We start from the raw sequence: 15,582 nt of genomic DNA, 5'->3' as shown, positions 1-15,582 counted from the left end.
CACCTGTTGAATGTTCTGTACCAGGTGAGTTGATCCAGCGAACACCTGTTGAATGTCCTGTACCAGGTGAGTTGATCCAACGAACACCTGTTGAATGTCCTGTACCAGGTGAGTTGATCCAACGAACGCCTGTTGAATGTCCTGTACCAGGTGAGTTGATCGAACGAACACCTGTTGAATGTCTGTACCAGGTGAGTTGATCCCATGAACACCTGTTGAATGTCTGTACAAGGTGAGTTAATCCAACAAATGCCTGTTGAATGTCCTGTACCAGGTGAGTTGATCCAAGAGACACCTGTTGAATGTCCTGTACCAGGTGAGTTGATCCAACAAACGCCTGTTGAATGTCTGTACCAGGTGAGTTGATCCAATGAACACCTGTTGAATGTCTGTACCAGGTGAGTTGATCCAACAAACGCCTGTTGAATGTCTGTACCAGGTGAGTTGATCCCATGAACACCTGTTGAATGTCTGTACCAGGTGAGTTGATCCAACGAACACCTGTTGAATGTCTGTACCAGGTGAGTTGATCCAACGAACACCTGTTGAATGTCTGTACCAGGTGAGTTGATCCAGCGAACACCTGTTGAATGTCTGTACCAGGTGAGTTGATCCAGCGAACACCTGTTGAATGTCTGTACCAGGTGAGTTGATCCAACGAACACCTGTTGAATGTCCTGTACCAGGTGAGTTAATCCAACGAACACCTGTTGAATGTCCTGTACCAGGTGAGTTGATCCAACGGACACCTGTTGAATGTGCTGTACCAGGTGAGTTGATCCAACAAACACCTGTTGAATGTCCTGTACCAGGTGAGTTGATCCAACGAACACCTGTTGAATGTCCTGTACCAGGTGAGTTGATCCAACGAACACCTGTTGAATGTCCTGTACCAGGTGAGTTGATCCAACGAACACCTGTTGAATGTCCTGTACCAGGTGAGTTGATCCAACGAACACCTGTTGAATGTCCTGTACCAGGTGATTTGATCCAACAGACACCTGTTGAATGTCCTGTACCAGGTGAGTTGATCCAACAGACACCTGTTGAATGTCCTGTACCAGGTGAGTTGATCCAAGCTAACACCTGTTGAATGTCCTGTACTAAGTGACTTGTTCTGACTCACACCTGTTAAATGTCTTGTACCAGGTGAGTTGTTCAAACATGTTGAATGTCTGTACCTTGGTGATTTATACACAGACTAGTTTAGCAACTGTATGTGAGTTACAACAATCAGGGCAGTAACTTTGTTGCAGTTTGTTTTGAAACCAGTTCAGATTCAGTTTGCTTATGTCAACAAATGTCCACTAAGCACATTGGGACACACGCTTGATCATCCATTGTATTGTTTCTCCCTTGTGTTAATACCCTGGACCCATTCCCCACCATAGCTTCATTTCCATCACACCAGTCTCTACTTACTGTAACCTGGTTGTGATAGGAAACACAATGTCCAACACAGGCTACCAGGGTGATTCTTTATTACCAGTAGTGTAGATAATGACACCCTGTAATGTACAAAACAATAACATTATAGAAATAATAGTACACAGGTTTCATACACATACATAATCATACAATACAAAGCGACCATTCATTTCATTTAAACATACCCGTGAAGATCCGGGGTAGAATAGGTTTTCAGCAACCCATGCTTGCCGTAAAAGGCGACTATGCTTGTCGTAAAAGGCGACTAACGGGATCGGGTGGTCAGGCTCGCTGACTTGGTTGATGCATGTCATCGATCCCATTTATGGATCGATTATCATGATGTAAATCACTGGATTGTCTGGTCCAGACTCGATTATGTAGAGACCGCTGTCATAAAGCTGGAATATTGCTGAGTGCGGCGTAAAACAACAAACCAAACCTAAAATCATTTAAACATATGTCTATATTCCATACATGAACATGAACTTAATAATCAGTGATATATAGAATCATTATCTTAACCCTAAAGTAAACAAACAGTTCATCAAGGGCGATAACTCAATCCCGACATTACTTATAAGTTACACTATAGACATGGTCCATGGTTGTAAATTAGATCTTGTGTCTGCCACATCTGCACAGAACGTCTCCTGCTCAGGAGGGCAATTTGATTGGAAGGCTATTTCTAGATTTCTGCCAAATAAATTGGCCTCAACTCAAAGCTATGACAGCAGGTGGGTGTGGGGTATTTATCACAGTGGTACAAGATATGATACCTGGCTAATCAAGGATGGGAACATGATCCCCCACATGACCGATCCAGTGTCCGAGTGAACATGTCTTGTCTTCTACTGCAGGGTGGCAGGGTGGTCGGCGATGTACGCTCATCAACAGAGAGAAGTCACTCACCGCCGCCTTCAAGAACGGCAAACTGTATCTCACCCGGAGGTAGGGCTTGTCACGAAACTGTATCTCACCCCGAGGTAGGGCTTGTCACGAAACTGTATCTCATCCGGAGGTAGGGCTTGTCACGAACCTGTATCTCACCCGGAGGTAGGGCTTGTCACGAAACTGTATCTCACCCGGAGGTAGGGCTTGTCACGAAACTGTTCCTCACCCGGAGGTAGGGCTTGTCACGAAACTGTTTCTCACCCGGAGGTAGGGCTTGTCACGAAACTGTTTCTCACCCGGAGGTAGGGCTTGTCACGAAACTGTTTCTCACCCGGAGGTAGGGCTTGTCACGAAACTGTTTCTCACCCGGAGGTAGGGCTTGTCACGAAACTGTTTCTCACCCGGAGGTAGGGCTTGTCACGAAACTGTTTCTCACCCGGAGGTAGGGCTTGTCACGAAACTGTTTCTCACCCGGAGGTAGGGCTTGTCACGAAACTGTTTCTCACCTTGAGGTAGGGCTTGACTTTGACAGGGACAGAGACAATTCAGACATCTGCATCATTCCAGTTACCAGCCACGGTTTCCTACTTCCCTGCATCTTCAATATAACATCTGAAGATGATTCATGAATAGATGTGTGGTTATTGATTAAAATTGTGGATGCATCATCCATGGCCACACAATTGAAATCAACAAGATACCATTAGTACAGTAGTAAATTTTGACACTATCAATAAATGTCATAATTGAAGACTTTAATCTTTAACTTTTTCATTTGTTTTGACCCAAAAGCACCTTGCTTGTGGTTATCCATATAAATGATGTCATCGTCACCCCTGTTAATTACTAACATGACAATTCATTTGAGCAACCATCATAGAAGAAATGTCTTGACTGAAGTTTATGAAGAAATTTTATTGAGTTTAAAGTAAATAGTCAAAATACCAAGAAACACAGGAATGGGAAGGATTTACTGTACATATCCTATGATAGTAAGTGAGTGAGAGAGCGAGTTGCTTCGAACAGTATTCCAGTTATCTTAATGTGGGAAGAAAGGCAGGTCTCAGATGTTTCCCACTTGGTTGAAACCCATGAGCAGGGTCTGGTGCTGACAAACCTAGAAACATTTCTTTCGAAAACACAATCAATGTGCTGCACCTTTGAGTAACATTTGAAGAGTCAATACTGAGTTTACATATATAATGCTTCAGTTTACTGCTGTGAGCTTACAGTAAGGCTTAAAAAAATAATAGTCTTGGTTCTCAGGCACCGCATCATCACAAAGTCTACCGCTCGTTTCGATTTTATTTCCATTTTCAAAAAAACATTTAAAAAATCCTTATACTTAAAAACAATGCAATCCAATACGCCACACAGTTACTTCCCTTTACATGGGCACTGCTTTACTGCGCATCTTGTGTTATGGTCATGGAGGCAATTTGTATGCTTGTTTATGTAGGGAGGCCCTTTCCCAGGTTGATGTCACACATCTGTTTATCTGGTTACATACTAGTTTGAACAAGCCTAATATTGGTGCCATTGATACTGTTGAAACAAGTGTCTATACTTTAATGTCTTTTATTTTTCAGTTTTCTGTGTTTTGAAAGAACAAAAACTCCTTCACCTAAAAATATTGTCATCCCATTAGCTGACATTACAAGAATGGAAAAGGTAGGTCCTGTTTAGACAAGAAATATAGTTACTTGCTGCTTAAATTGTCAAATACCAACAACAAAAGGACAGTTGTCCAATTACGAATATCACAGAAATAATGATTAGTAAACATATTAAAAAAGACTACAATAGATTTTTTAAAAATGTTCACACAGGTTACAAAAAATAAAGTGCTTCTTGCCTCACACTTTTGAGGCACACTTTCAATTTATCATGGCCTAGCACCCTGACATCTGATGTTGCACATTTGATTTCTTCACAAATTTGTCTCTGTTTTCCCTGCAGGCTAAGCCCTACTCCTGGCTACCTGGGGGAGGGATGGCCATCGAGATTGCTATTGCTGGCTCCGACAAGGTGAGTGGAGAAGACTTTCATGGCCTGATGTGTATTGAAACAGTTTCAACAAAATCTGTCAAGAAATGATACCCAGCATGACATAAGGGACTTATTGGTGAAAAATCACATTTTGACTTTTCATTATATTTTAGAACTACAGTGTCTTCGGTACTCAGAAATACAATTAACAGGCTTCAATTCATATTTATTATCGAGGTACATGACATCAAATATTTGAACTTGCTTTCCGACGTATAACTGTTTATGTAATAACTGCAGTTTTTAGACACAATGTCTGATGATGTGAAAGTAGACATGTATGCTGAAAGGTTTAAGAAATAATTATATCATAATTATAATTAATTATTAAATTACGTACGAACGAGAGAAAAATAAAATATTTTTGTACAGTCCACACACATGGCGATCTTTGGCTGTCCCGTAGACTGACATTAAGTCCCAGTAATATAGTTATCTTATCGAAAAATATATATTTCTACAAAATATAAAAAAATATCCAAATGGCAATGCTTAATTATCCACTGAAGCAATCTAGACTTGCCAAATCATTCTAGACTTGAGTCTGATTCCTTTCTTAATTTAATGGGGCATCAGGGTAGCCTTGTGGTTGAAGTGTTCGCTCATCACACCAAAGACCCGGGTTCGATTGCCGACATGGGTACAATGTGTGAAGCCCATTTCTTGTGACCCCTGCCGTGATATTGCTGGAATATTGCTAAAAGCGGCGTAAAACCATACTCACTCACTCACTCACATGGCGATCTTCACTGAAGTAAGTTGACATCAAACATCTTTATGATGTCATAGCACAGTTGTATCCTAAGCACCCATAAGGTCCCTTTTCTGCTGGTGGTCCGCCTCCGTGGTCTAATGGTAGAGCGTCCGCCCGGAGAGCGGAAGGTCTGGGGTTCGATCCCCAGCCACGTCATACCAAAATAGTTAAAAGATGGTACTTGTTGTTACCCTGTCTGGCGTTCGGCATTAAGGGGCTAAAACAAGGACTGGTCGGCTCGGAGTCATTATACTGTGTCTGAGAGGGGTATTCATGTTAAACTGCGGCATGGAATCTCAGTGTGCTAGCACTATAAATTGGCATCACTCCGGACTAGTACAAGCAGCCACACACACACACACATACACGTGCCTGCACATTGCTATATAAGTGCAATAATCTTGGACGCGATGTTAAACCCCATTTCACCTCACCTCTCCTGGTGGGTTACAAATGTTTCCTTAATTTTACAAACCATACAGATAGTAGAGCAGGCATATTCACATGGTCCTGTTTCAATCACTCAACTGATAAGTGATGTCGTTCATGATCAGGGGTTTATCTTGGCAGGCAGTTGGGAATTTTAGTTGTTATTTTGCTCTAATTGTTTAGTGAAATACAAGTCACTTCTACAGAACCATAACATCATTTTTTACCGTATAACTTGGATTGGGAAATTGTAATTCCAATTTGGTAATTTTTGCTGACCTTTGACTGACTTGAGTGAGTGAGTGAGTGAGTGAGTTGGGTTTAACACCGCTTTTAACAGTATTACAGTTATATCGCGGCGTGTCAGCTTAATGTGGGAAGAAAGCCTGAAGTGATGCAGGTCTCAGACGTTTACCACTTCGGTGAAACCCACGAGCACGGGTATGGTGCTGACAAACCTAGAAACATAACCGGGGCGAACCGGGATTCCAACCCACAATCATAGGTTTCTGGCGTGCCCAAGGGACGCAACTCTGCACAGCGAATCGCGGTGCCTTAGACGACTGGGCCACTCGTGCCTACGACTGACTTGAGGTTGAATATCGGCCTCTGAGCAGGTTCAGACAACCGTTGATGATATATGTGTCTGCATCACTCTGTGTCCCAGATATATACATTTTGAGATACAAGGGATGATTTATGTTCTGAGCCTCACATAGCTTGATTTGACCTAAAGACATTAAAATGATGTATTTTCAACATAATCCCCTTCCACATTGATACATTTTTGCCACGATGTTAGTGGGATTTTATCCCAGTTCATAGAAGTCCTTCTCTTGGCTGTAGAAAAAGTTCTCATCTGAGTCGAAATGGGTTTCGCCTTGAGCCTTCTTCATATTTGGGAACAGATTTAGTCTGACGAAGCAAGATGAGAATAAGTCTCTGTGAGCGCTGAAGCGGTTCAGTGCCACCACACATCGATGTATGCATGACATTGCCTGATTTGTGCAATGGCGTATTGTTGGAAGAGTCCACCTTTTCTCAGCTTCCCATGCCTCTTAGTCTTAATTTCATCCTGTAAATACCTCCAAAGTGCAGCATCATGTGCTCCATTTATTGTGTAGCATCTTGGAAGATAGTCGACTATGATAATACGCTTGGCATTCCAGAACACAGAGGCTATATTCATTCCAGCTGATGGGACAGTCTTTGCCTTCGTTGGCGGCGGTGATGTCAAATGTTTCCACTGTTTTTATTGTTGTTTGGAAGTGGTGAACCCAGGTTTCATCCATAGTCACAAATCATTGCAAGAACCTTTCTGGATCAGCTTCAAATAGAGGTAGATCATCACAAGATATGTGATTTGATCAGATGTCAGAAGAGGTGGAACCAAACTTTCTTCATTGCCAAAGTTTCTGGGATAATGTAATGTACTCTCTCCTGGAAAATGCCTTCTGAACTTGCAATATGACGCTCAGTCATTCGCCAGTCTGTCATCACTGATTCCCTGGATCAGTGTTGCTTTCCAGGACTGGGGTCATCTTCAAGGCTCTCCCTGCAACACTTAGACTCTGCTGCCCAACTCTTTACAGTGGTATCTTAGTGAGGAAGGGGCATCCTTCCTAAGTGTTGTGCTTATATCTTCATGGATGGCTTTGGGTGTTAAACTCTGTTTCTGCAATACACATTCCTCAAGTTTGTCGGGCCACAGGTGGCCCAGTCGTCTAAGGCACCGCAAATCTGCTGTGCAGAGTTGGGTCCCTTGGGAACACCAGAAACTTATGATTGTGGCTTCGAATCCAGGTAAAGGTCTAAGACCTGCATCACTTGGGACTTTCCTCCCACATTAAGCTGACACGCCGTGATATAACTGGAATACTGTTAAAAGCGGCCTTAAACCCAACTCACTCTCTCACTCAAGTTTATCCATTTTCCAAAGGTCACAGATGCCTGCTTATTTTCTGATTTGTAAATTTGCTCAATCACTCAAGATTTTGTGGATATACCTCTATGACATCATGTCATGTCCACACCAAAATATTTTTTCCATTACGCAATTCCTTCTATGTGAGGCTCAGAACTTATCAATCAACCCTCACATGATAAATGTGTTTGAATCCCCCTGTATTCCAGACGTATATATTTGGAGCGATGATAAATCGAGACGAGGCCTACGATGGCATCCTCAGCCTAGGCCGTAAAGCCAAGCTATCCTGGGCAGGGGAGACAGAAGCACCCCCCTCAATGCCAGCAGCTACTTCTACTACGGCTACCATGACAGCTGCTACTAGATAAATGTTTGCTCAAGATGGTAACCAAGTTGTGTCTCTGCATGTTTGGTTGTTGGTCTTCGGTTGGTTGTGCTTTCACGTTAGTTTTTTGCATGTTATTGTTGGCTTCTAGCATGCGTAACAGTTACGTACTTCATTGTATTAATTTAAGATCAGTGTTGAGCATCAGTTTGGATTTAATCATTGATGGTAATAGTAAAAATGCCCCAGTTAGATAATTGTTTGGTATTTTCAAAAAATCTCACGTAACAGTGTGTCAGTTTTTAGTATAGTTTCATTGTTTTGACCTTTGTTTTGTTCATTTTGCTGTCAGTTATTGTCACTTGTTACAATCCATGATAACACTGATATTGGGTGACAAATTATAATTTAAGGTGAAAGTTTTTGTTGGAATTTGACAGCAATTTTTCTAATGAATACTAAACAAAGATTAATGACATCAGCGATTGTTCTTCCATTCTTGCAAATGGCCCTGAGGAATTCTTTTGGCAAATGTCATGCAAAGGTCAAGGTCACAAGATAGACAAAACTTACAAAGAGTTTGTACTTACACTTTCTACAAAAATAGTAATATGTGTACCATTAAACTTGGTATACATACCTACTCTAGGATTGGACCCTGCTTTGAAAAGGTTTAGGTCAAAATAAGCCGAGATCAAGGTCAGCATTCAGCTTTTTGTAAATTTTGGTGCTTTGTCTGTCCAAAGAGAAAGGTCCCACTTTGAGGTTATTGTGAAACATGGCTGTATCATTTAGTGCTTGTTACTGTTGCACAAAGAAGTTGTCTTGAAGAAGGTAAAAAGTATGGAAGTAATGTTTTTGGACTGGAAGTACAATAGAACATCACTGGTCCATGCCTTGTTTCATTAGAACATCACTGGTCCATGCATTGTTTCAATAGAACATCACTGGTCCATGCATTGTTTCAATAGAACATCACTGGTCCATGCATTGTTTCAGTAGAACATCACTGGTCCATGCATTGTTTCAATAGAACATCACTGGTCCATGCATTGTTTCAATAGAACATCACTGGTCCATGCATTGTTTCAATAAAACATCACTGGTCCATGCATTGTTTCAATAAAACATCACTGGTCCATGCATTGTTTCAATAGAACATCACTGGTCCATGCATTGTTTCAATAGAACATCACTGGTCCATGCATTGTTTCATTAGAACATCACTGGTCCATGCATTGTTTCATTAGAACATCACTGGTCCATGCATTGTTTCATTAGAACAACACTGATCCATGCATTGTTTCAATAGAACATCCCTGGTCCATGCATTGTTTCATTAGAACATCACTGGTCCATGCAGTGTTTCATTAGAACATCACTGATCCATGCAGTGTTTCATTAGAACATCACTGGTCCATGCAGTGTTTCATTAGAACATCACTGATCCATGCAGTGTTAAATTTAAAACATCACTGATCCATGCAGTGTTTCATTAGAACATCACTGGTCCATGCATTGTTTCATTAGAACATCAATGGTCCATGCAGTGTTTCATTAGAACATCACTGATCCATGCATTGTTTCAATAGAACATCACTGGTCCATGCATTGTTTCATTAGAACATCACTGGTCCATGCATTGTTTCATTAGAACAACACTGATCCATGCATTGTTTCAATAGAACATCACTGGTCCATGCATTGTTTTATTAGAACATCACTGGTCCATGCAGTGTTTCAATAGAATATCACTGGTCCATGCAGTGTTTCAGTAGAACATCACCCCTTGTTTATTGTAGATTGAGACATGAATGTTTGTTCTCAACGCTTTTATGTTTTGGTCTCTACACGCGAAATGTTGTATTCACTTCATTTCCTTTTTCAGTTTTTTTCTTGCACCCTTTCATGCCCTAGGTACTTGAGTGAGGCTGCAGTTGAACAATCTGACTAATTTAGCATGTTACGTGTTTGTTCTTAACTGATTGACTTGCACTGTGACCTTGGGTTGAAACTACTGACAATTGCACATTATTGCATGGGATTAGCTATGTGCCTGTGTGTATTCACTGTAATACTTTTATGTGTATGTTTGCATTCAGGATTCAATTGTATATATATCAACTTGTTCTCGTCACTATATGGCTGAAATAACGCCGATGCGACATTAAGTTTTAACTCACTGTAATGCAGGTTATAATACATCGAAAATCTCCATGTTTGCTTTACCTAACAACTACTTTTATGGCAGCTTCACATTAATGCCACATGAGAATTGTAGATTAAAGGAGGACAAAAAAGTGATTTTCTAAGTGTTTCCTTGTGTAAATCTCGTCAAAATATCAGTTAAATCTTTATCATAAGTAAATATTCTCAGTTAGCATGCATTTTCAATATTTCCTGTTGTTATACCTCAATTAAAAATCTTGCAATTCCATTGGTTAATCTGTACAAACAAAACAATACACTTCAATGTAGACCTCGAAATCATGTGACACTGACCTCGAATATTGACTCGTCACATGATCGGTATTGACCTGTCGCGTGATGAATATTGACTCGTCTGCTAGAAAACAAGATGGTTTCTTGTACAAACATTTCATAGTTCGCAGCTAAGTAACTGTAAAGAAACAGAGGATGGTTAAAAGACTTCATAGACATTAAAGGGAATTTCAGTATAATAAAACAAGTGATTACTCTTGACAAGGTCAAAAACAAGGACCGACCCCTTCTGCGATCCAGGCAGACCACCTCAGGGGTCGGGTCCTCTGGTCCTTGTTTTCGCATATTGACCTCAATAGTAATTATTTGTATGTTAGCTGCAAAGCTGTGACTTTGGTGCCATTCATATTGAAAACAATGCATAACACTAAATTAACAGCATTTTATCATCAAACAAATGACAATTTGCTAATGATAAAGAAGCTGTCGGATGCATTGCTCTTTCATAAGTCGATCAGAGGTGACATTGGTTTTATTTTTGTACCTTTCATCTAATTCAGACACCAGCAATATGAAAGAAAACACTCTTCCAGTACAATCATGTCCAACCCATTTCAGCAAGATCATGTCCGTCTCATTTCAGCCGCTGATTCTAGGAGGTTTGCTGAATCGAGATGAATTGTTCGACAGCATGCAAGATTATGGTTTGTTCAATGAGTTGCCATGGGCTACAGGGCAGTTGCCAGAAACTACAACTACAAGAAATAGTGGAAAGGTCAAACAGTTTCAAAATTTCAGTATTGGTGCATCGTATGACTAAAGTGCTCAACAAGGACTACACGAAGCCAGCCCAAGGAGACAGCTCAACTGACGAATGGTGTGTTTACAGAGATTAGTGATAAGGGACAAATCCTTTGATATTCTAGGGTATGGATTGGCAAGGGCGGATCCAGCATTTTCAAAAGGGAGGGGTCCAATAACAAAACCCTCTCAGTGGTGTGGGTGTGGGGGGGAGGGAGTTGTCTACACTATATTTGGTTACCCTTCTGGGCCCCGTTCCTCAAAGCGATCTTAGCGCTACGATGATCGTAAGCCTATGTTAAAGTATGGGACTTACGATCACCTTAGCGCTAAGATCGCTTTGAGGAACAGGGCCCTGGATCTGCCAATGCTAATAATTCTTTGTGACAGAATTATTAAGGTAGACATCACTTTAGGCTTTTCTCCCACACTATTTAACCCTCACTCATTCACCAGCATGTCCAGTGAGCAGTTTTAGGCTGTAAAATGTTTTTCCTCCCTTTTTTAACAAATGGTGTCTTAAGAAAAGGTACCAGCCCCCCAACCCTCAGACTGTCAAATGACTGGTCCCTGAGACAATAGCTGCGACATCCTGCCCACATCCAAGTGCGGCAGCTGTGCTAGCTTTGATACTGTACAGTTTTTCATGTCAAGTCCATCAACGTTTCATGTCAAGTCCATCAATGTTTCATGTCAAGTCCATCAACATTTCATGTCAAGTCCATCAATATTTCATGCCAAGTCCATCAATGTTGAACTTTCATGTCACATCCATCAAGGCTGTATGTCAAGTCCATCAACGTGTAAATATATGTACCTTCATGCCCTTATGAGTGAATTTATCGTTAGTGATTGTCCTCAACATGACAAAAATATTTTTTATTGGCTGCTGACTGAGAGTCGTCCTCCATTGAACTTCATGATGGTTGTGTAGGTGGGCAGATACACTCACGGAAACAAGGGCATAAGTACACAGATCCCAAACATTACCATTTGGGCAGAATCGTTACAATATTTTGAACCAAATTCTGCCCAAACATTTAAATTAAACTATTAGAATCATATAAATGCCTTGATGTTGCTATCTATTCTATTGCTATGTGATGTCAAAAATGCCTGAATGTTATCAGAATCTGATGGCCACTTTAACTTGACAGCAGCATGCATTTCCTGAACGGCGGTTGCTATCTATTCTATTGTTATGTGACGTCATTGGCATAATGTTTCTTGTTTGTGACGTCAGCCTATATAGTGCTCTATGACGTTGCTGTTTGGATATCAGTAACCTCTGTTGTGAGGTTTTTATACAGCCACTAAACCACTTTTGTGTTGTTTTGTTCATTGTGGATTAGCTACATATTCTATCCATTTTAAAGAAGGTAACATTAATTTTCAGGGCATTATCATTTGCAGAAGCCCTTGATCTGTTCAACTGCCCTCCTTCATTGGGCAGATAAAGTCAGACCTCAGCCTTCTGCAAATAAACCTCTAGTGACCTCATCCTATTGTTCTCCAGTCGGGTTAAATCTCATGAACAGGGACGTTGTAATGTCCCAGGGATTTTATTAATACAACTTCCCTTTAGATTGTAACATATTTCTCATTAGAAATTGATTTTTTATTTGAACACAATGTAATGATATGTAAAATCAAATGACAAATGTTTTCTTTATATTGCCGAGGATCGAACACGCAACCTCGTATCTGTACTTGGGCTACAGAGGTGTTGAGGTGTTGATAGAATACAATGCTTTTAAGAATATCTTTCTCAAGTTCTGTATGCCAGCAACAGATATTTTACGCCTGTTTCGGGAGGTTCATGGAAAGTATGTTTGAAACATAAAAATGTTGATAAATGTTTTTTTAAGTTTGTTTTTTCGGTTTATAAGTTACATAAAACACTTCCCCTCAGGTTTTTATCATATTTAAAACCCTTATCCTTGGGATAAAACCTTGGGACAGATGCTCCTCAGTTTTATCCTGCCCATGCAGGTTTTATATATCATTAAAAAAACTCGGGCGTGCTTTATCCTACACATAATGCCCTGAAAAATAATGTTACCCTTTTAATATTACACATTTGTTTGAAGACTTCCCACCATTAAGTTAGGGAATAATGTTAAAAGCGGTGTTAAACCCAACTCACTCACTCACCCACCAGAAGTTGGACTTGTCGTTGACTTCACAACATGCATCATCACATAAACAATCAGTGGCAAGAATGCTGTATACCGGAACCTTTTGCCATTTTGGTAAGGGATGTGGTAGTTCGTTCCTAAGTAACGGTTTCTATGTTTTTCAGACGCCATTTTTGTCGCGTCGCTAAAACAACAGGGGGTGTCCCCCACTCAGCGGCTTGAATTAAATGCTTTTGTAAGTAAATGAAATCTTTGATTACCAAAGTAAATACAAAATACTTTATTGGTAGCATCAAACAAAGATGGCGGATTGGTGTCCGGTATAATGCATGTGTACCTAACCAATTAATAATCAGTTGACTAATACTTGTTATGGCTTGTGATGGGACGGGTTTGGGTTATCAAATGAAATGCAATTGCTTTATATACTACTCAACATTTGACAGGGATAATTAGATGTCAGCTGCATTTAAACATACAGTTTGTGCATAATGGAAAGATGAAAAATACCCCTATCCAAAGTGGAGTATGTTTGCCAACATCATATAATCAATCATACTGATGGTGACTACTCCTCATTCTGAGTTATTAATTCTAGCCCCCAATCATGACAGGTAGTGTTAATTGCCTAATTGAGTTGGCGTCTCTTTATCAGATCATTAACCATGGACTAGCCTTGCTGAAAGAAAGGTCCATGGATGTGTGGTAATTCTATCCTCCTAATAGGCAAGTCTATATATGTGGACAGTAAGGACTCCAGTCTCTTATAGGGACAACTTGTTCTATTTTCTACATAATCTAGAACTTATGATTTAAACTAATAATTATTGATTAGAGACTTGTGCAAGTCTAACCATTGACCTCTGGTTTCTTTTCAGGATTTATAATGTCATTTTGCTCTTAATCCAAGAATATTTTTACACTAAAAGGAAATACAATTTGTTATAATTAAAAGCAATAATAATCAAAAGATTGCCTGAATTCTATTTATTTTTTATTAAATTATTTTGATGTTTGATTCAGTCCAACTTTGTTTGAATGAAATCTCTTATATCTCAGGATGGGATTGCATAGCTTTCAAATGAGACTCATGAACAGAAATATTTTTTCTATCCCCATATTTTTAGAAAAGGTTCATGACTCATCGTATCAGTGTGATGTGCTAAAAGCTGCTGCTTGATAATCAAAGCCTTATGACTGATGTATTCTACTTACATCGCTGGTGCATGAATAATAGGGCTGTCAACATTCTTTAGAAGCTATTTTTCTAAGAACATCAAATTCTGATGCCAAGAATAAAACAGAGTTTTATGAATTTTGTAAAATGTTGATGTCATCATAGAGTTTTTATTTGTATGAATCGCTTTTTATAGCATTTTGAAAGAGCTGTTTTCACAGACTGATAACAATTTGCTGTGAAATGTTTTATGTCAAGCCTCCGGGGCTGTCTTTGAACTGATTACGGTAATATGATATATGTTAATATTGCCAGACAAGACACATGCACTTGTATATATGCACTACGGGAGAAAGCCAGATTAGTTTCAGCCTGGTTGAATACTTCCATGTCTTGTCAGAAACATTTATGGCTCAACCCTCAGATATGAGGTATTGAAAGAAAATGTCAAAAGTACTATTTTTTTGTTGATAAATACTAACTAAAACATTCACCACAAAACATGCATATCTAATATCTGCATGACCAACAATGTGTGTCACTTCATCATTAACATTTTGTTGGGGAACTATTTATTTAAAAAGTGACTATTTTTGCTTTTATGGAGGTATAAATGTAAAAATATAGTGTCACTCTGTTTATTTGTGTAGCATGAACAAGGGTTTTTATGTTATTTGTTTGTTTGTTTGTTGTTGAAGAGCGCACTCAGCAATATTCCAGCTACATGACAGCGGTCTGTAAGTAATCGAGTATGGACCAGACAATCCAGTGATTGACATCATGAGCATTGATCTACACAACTGGGATACGATGACATGCATCAACCAAGTCAGTGAACCTGACCACCCGATCCCTTTAGTCGTTTCCTACGACAAGCATGGGTTGCTGAAGACTGATTCTAACCCGGGTCTTCACGGGTCGTTTTTACGTTAATAACTCCATAAAGGCGAAACATGTTGAAGTCATTTCTGATAGATAGATACATCAATAATAATAACTTCACATTGCCCATGCTATTTTCAGCCAACCTGGAAACAGTAGTCTGTTAGTGAGCCTGGCCTGTGTATTTTGGGGTTTAGGGTTCCAAAGACTTGGTTAGCCAATCAAATGTCACCTCCATATATTTTTTCATTACAAATGCGTCTGTATAGTTGTATTGCCTTGACCATGGTGTTGTGTGTACACAACAGAAGCTTGTTATCATGATTATGTTGCCAT

General features: G+C 39.9%; 1 protein-coding gene across 5 annotated transcripts in view; it reads left to right on the top strand.

Moving 5' to 3' along the window:
* The window catches only part of LOC124133089 (GRAM domain-containing protein 4-like), a 78,777-nt gene extending 63,626 nt beyond the window's left edge, over positions 1-15,151 (top strand). For 4 of the 5 annotated variants that reach the window (XM_048401795.1, XM_048401791.1, XM_048401793.1 and 1 more), the window contains exons 16-19: positions 2,289-2,379; positions 3,912-3,993; positions 4,282-4,350; positions 10,892-15,151. In XM_048401795.1, the coding sequence (XP_048257752.1) occupies positions 2,289-2,379; positions 3,912-3,993; positions 4,282-4,350; positions 10,892-11,068 (419 nt within the window). In that variant the 3' untranslated portion in view covers positions 11,069-15,151. Of the gene's footprint in view, positions 1-2,288; positions 2,380-3,911; positions 3,994-4,281; positions 4,351-7,687; positions 7,866-10,891 lie in introns of all 5 variants that reach the window. The other variant, XM_048401794.1, reaches the window with a different exon arrangement.
* Positions 15,152-15,582: the final 431 nt, after the last annotated feature.

This window comes from Haliotis rufescens, unplaced genomic scaffold, assembly GCF_023055435.1.
Source record: "Haliotis rufescens isolate VD_foot unplaced genomic scaffold, xgHalRufe1.0.p SCAF_23, whole genome shotgun sequence".
In the NCBI taxonomy this organism is placed as follows: domain Eukaryota; kingdom Metazoa; phylum Mollusca; class Gastropoda; order Lepetellida; family Haliotidae; genus Haliotis; species Haliotis rufescens.
Note: the sequence above shows the minus strand (reverse complement) of the source record. Positions and strands in the feature narration are given on the sequence as shown.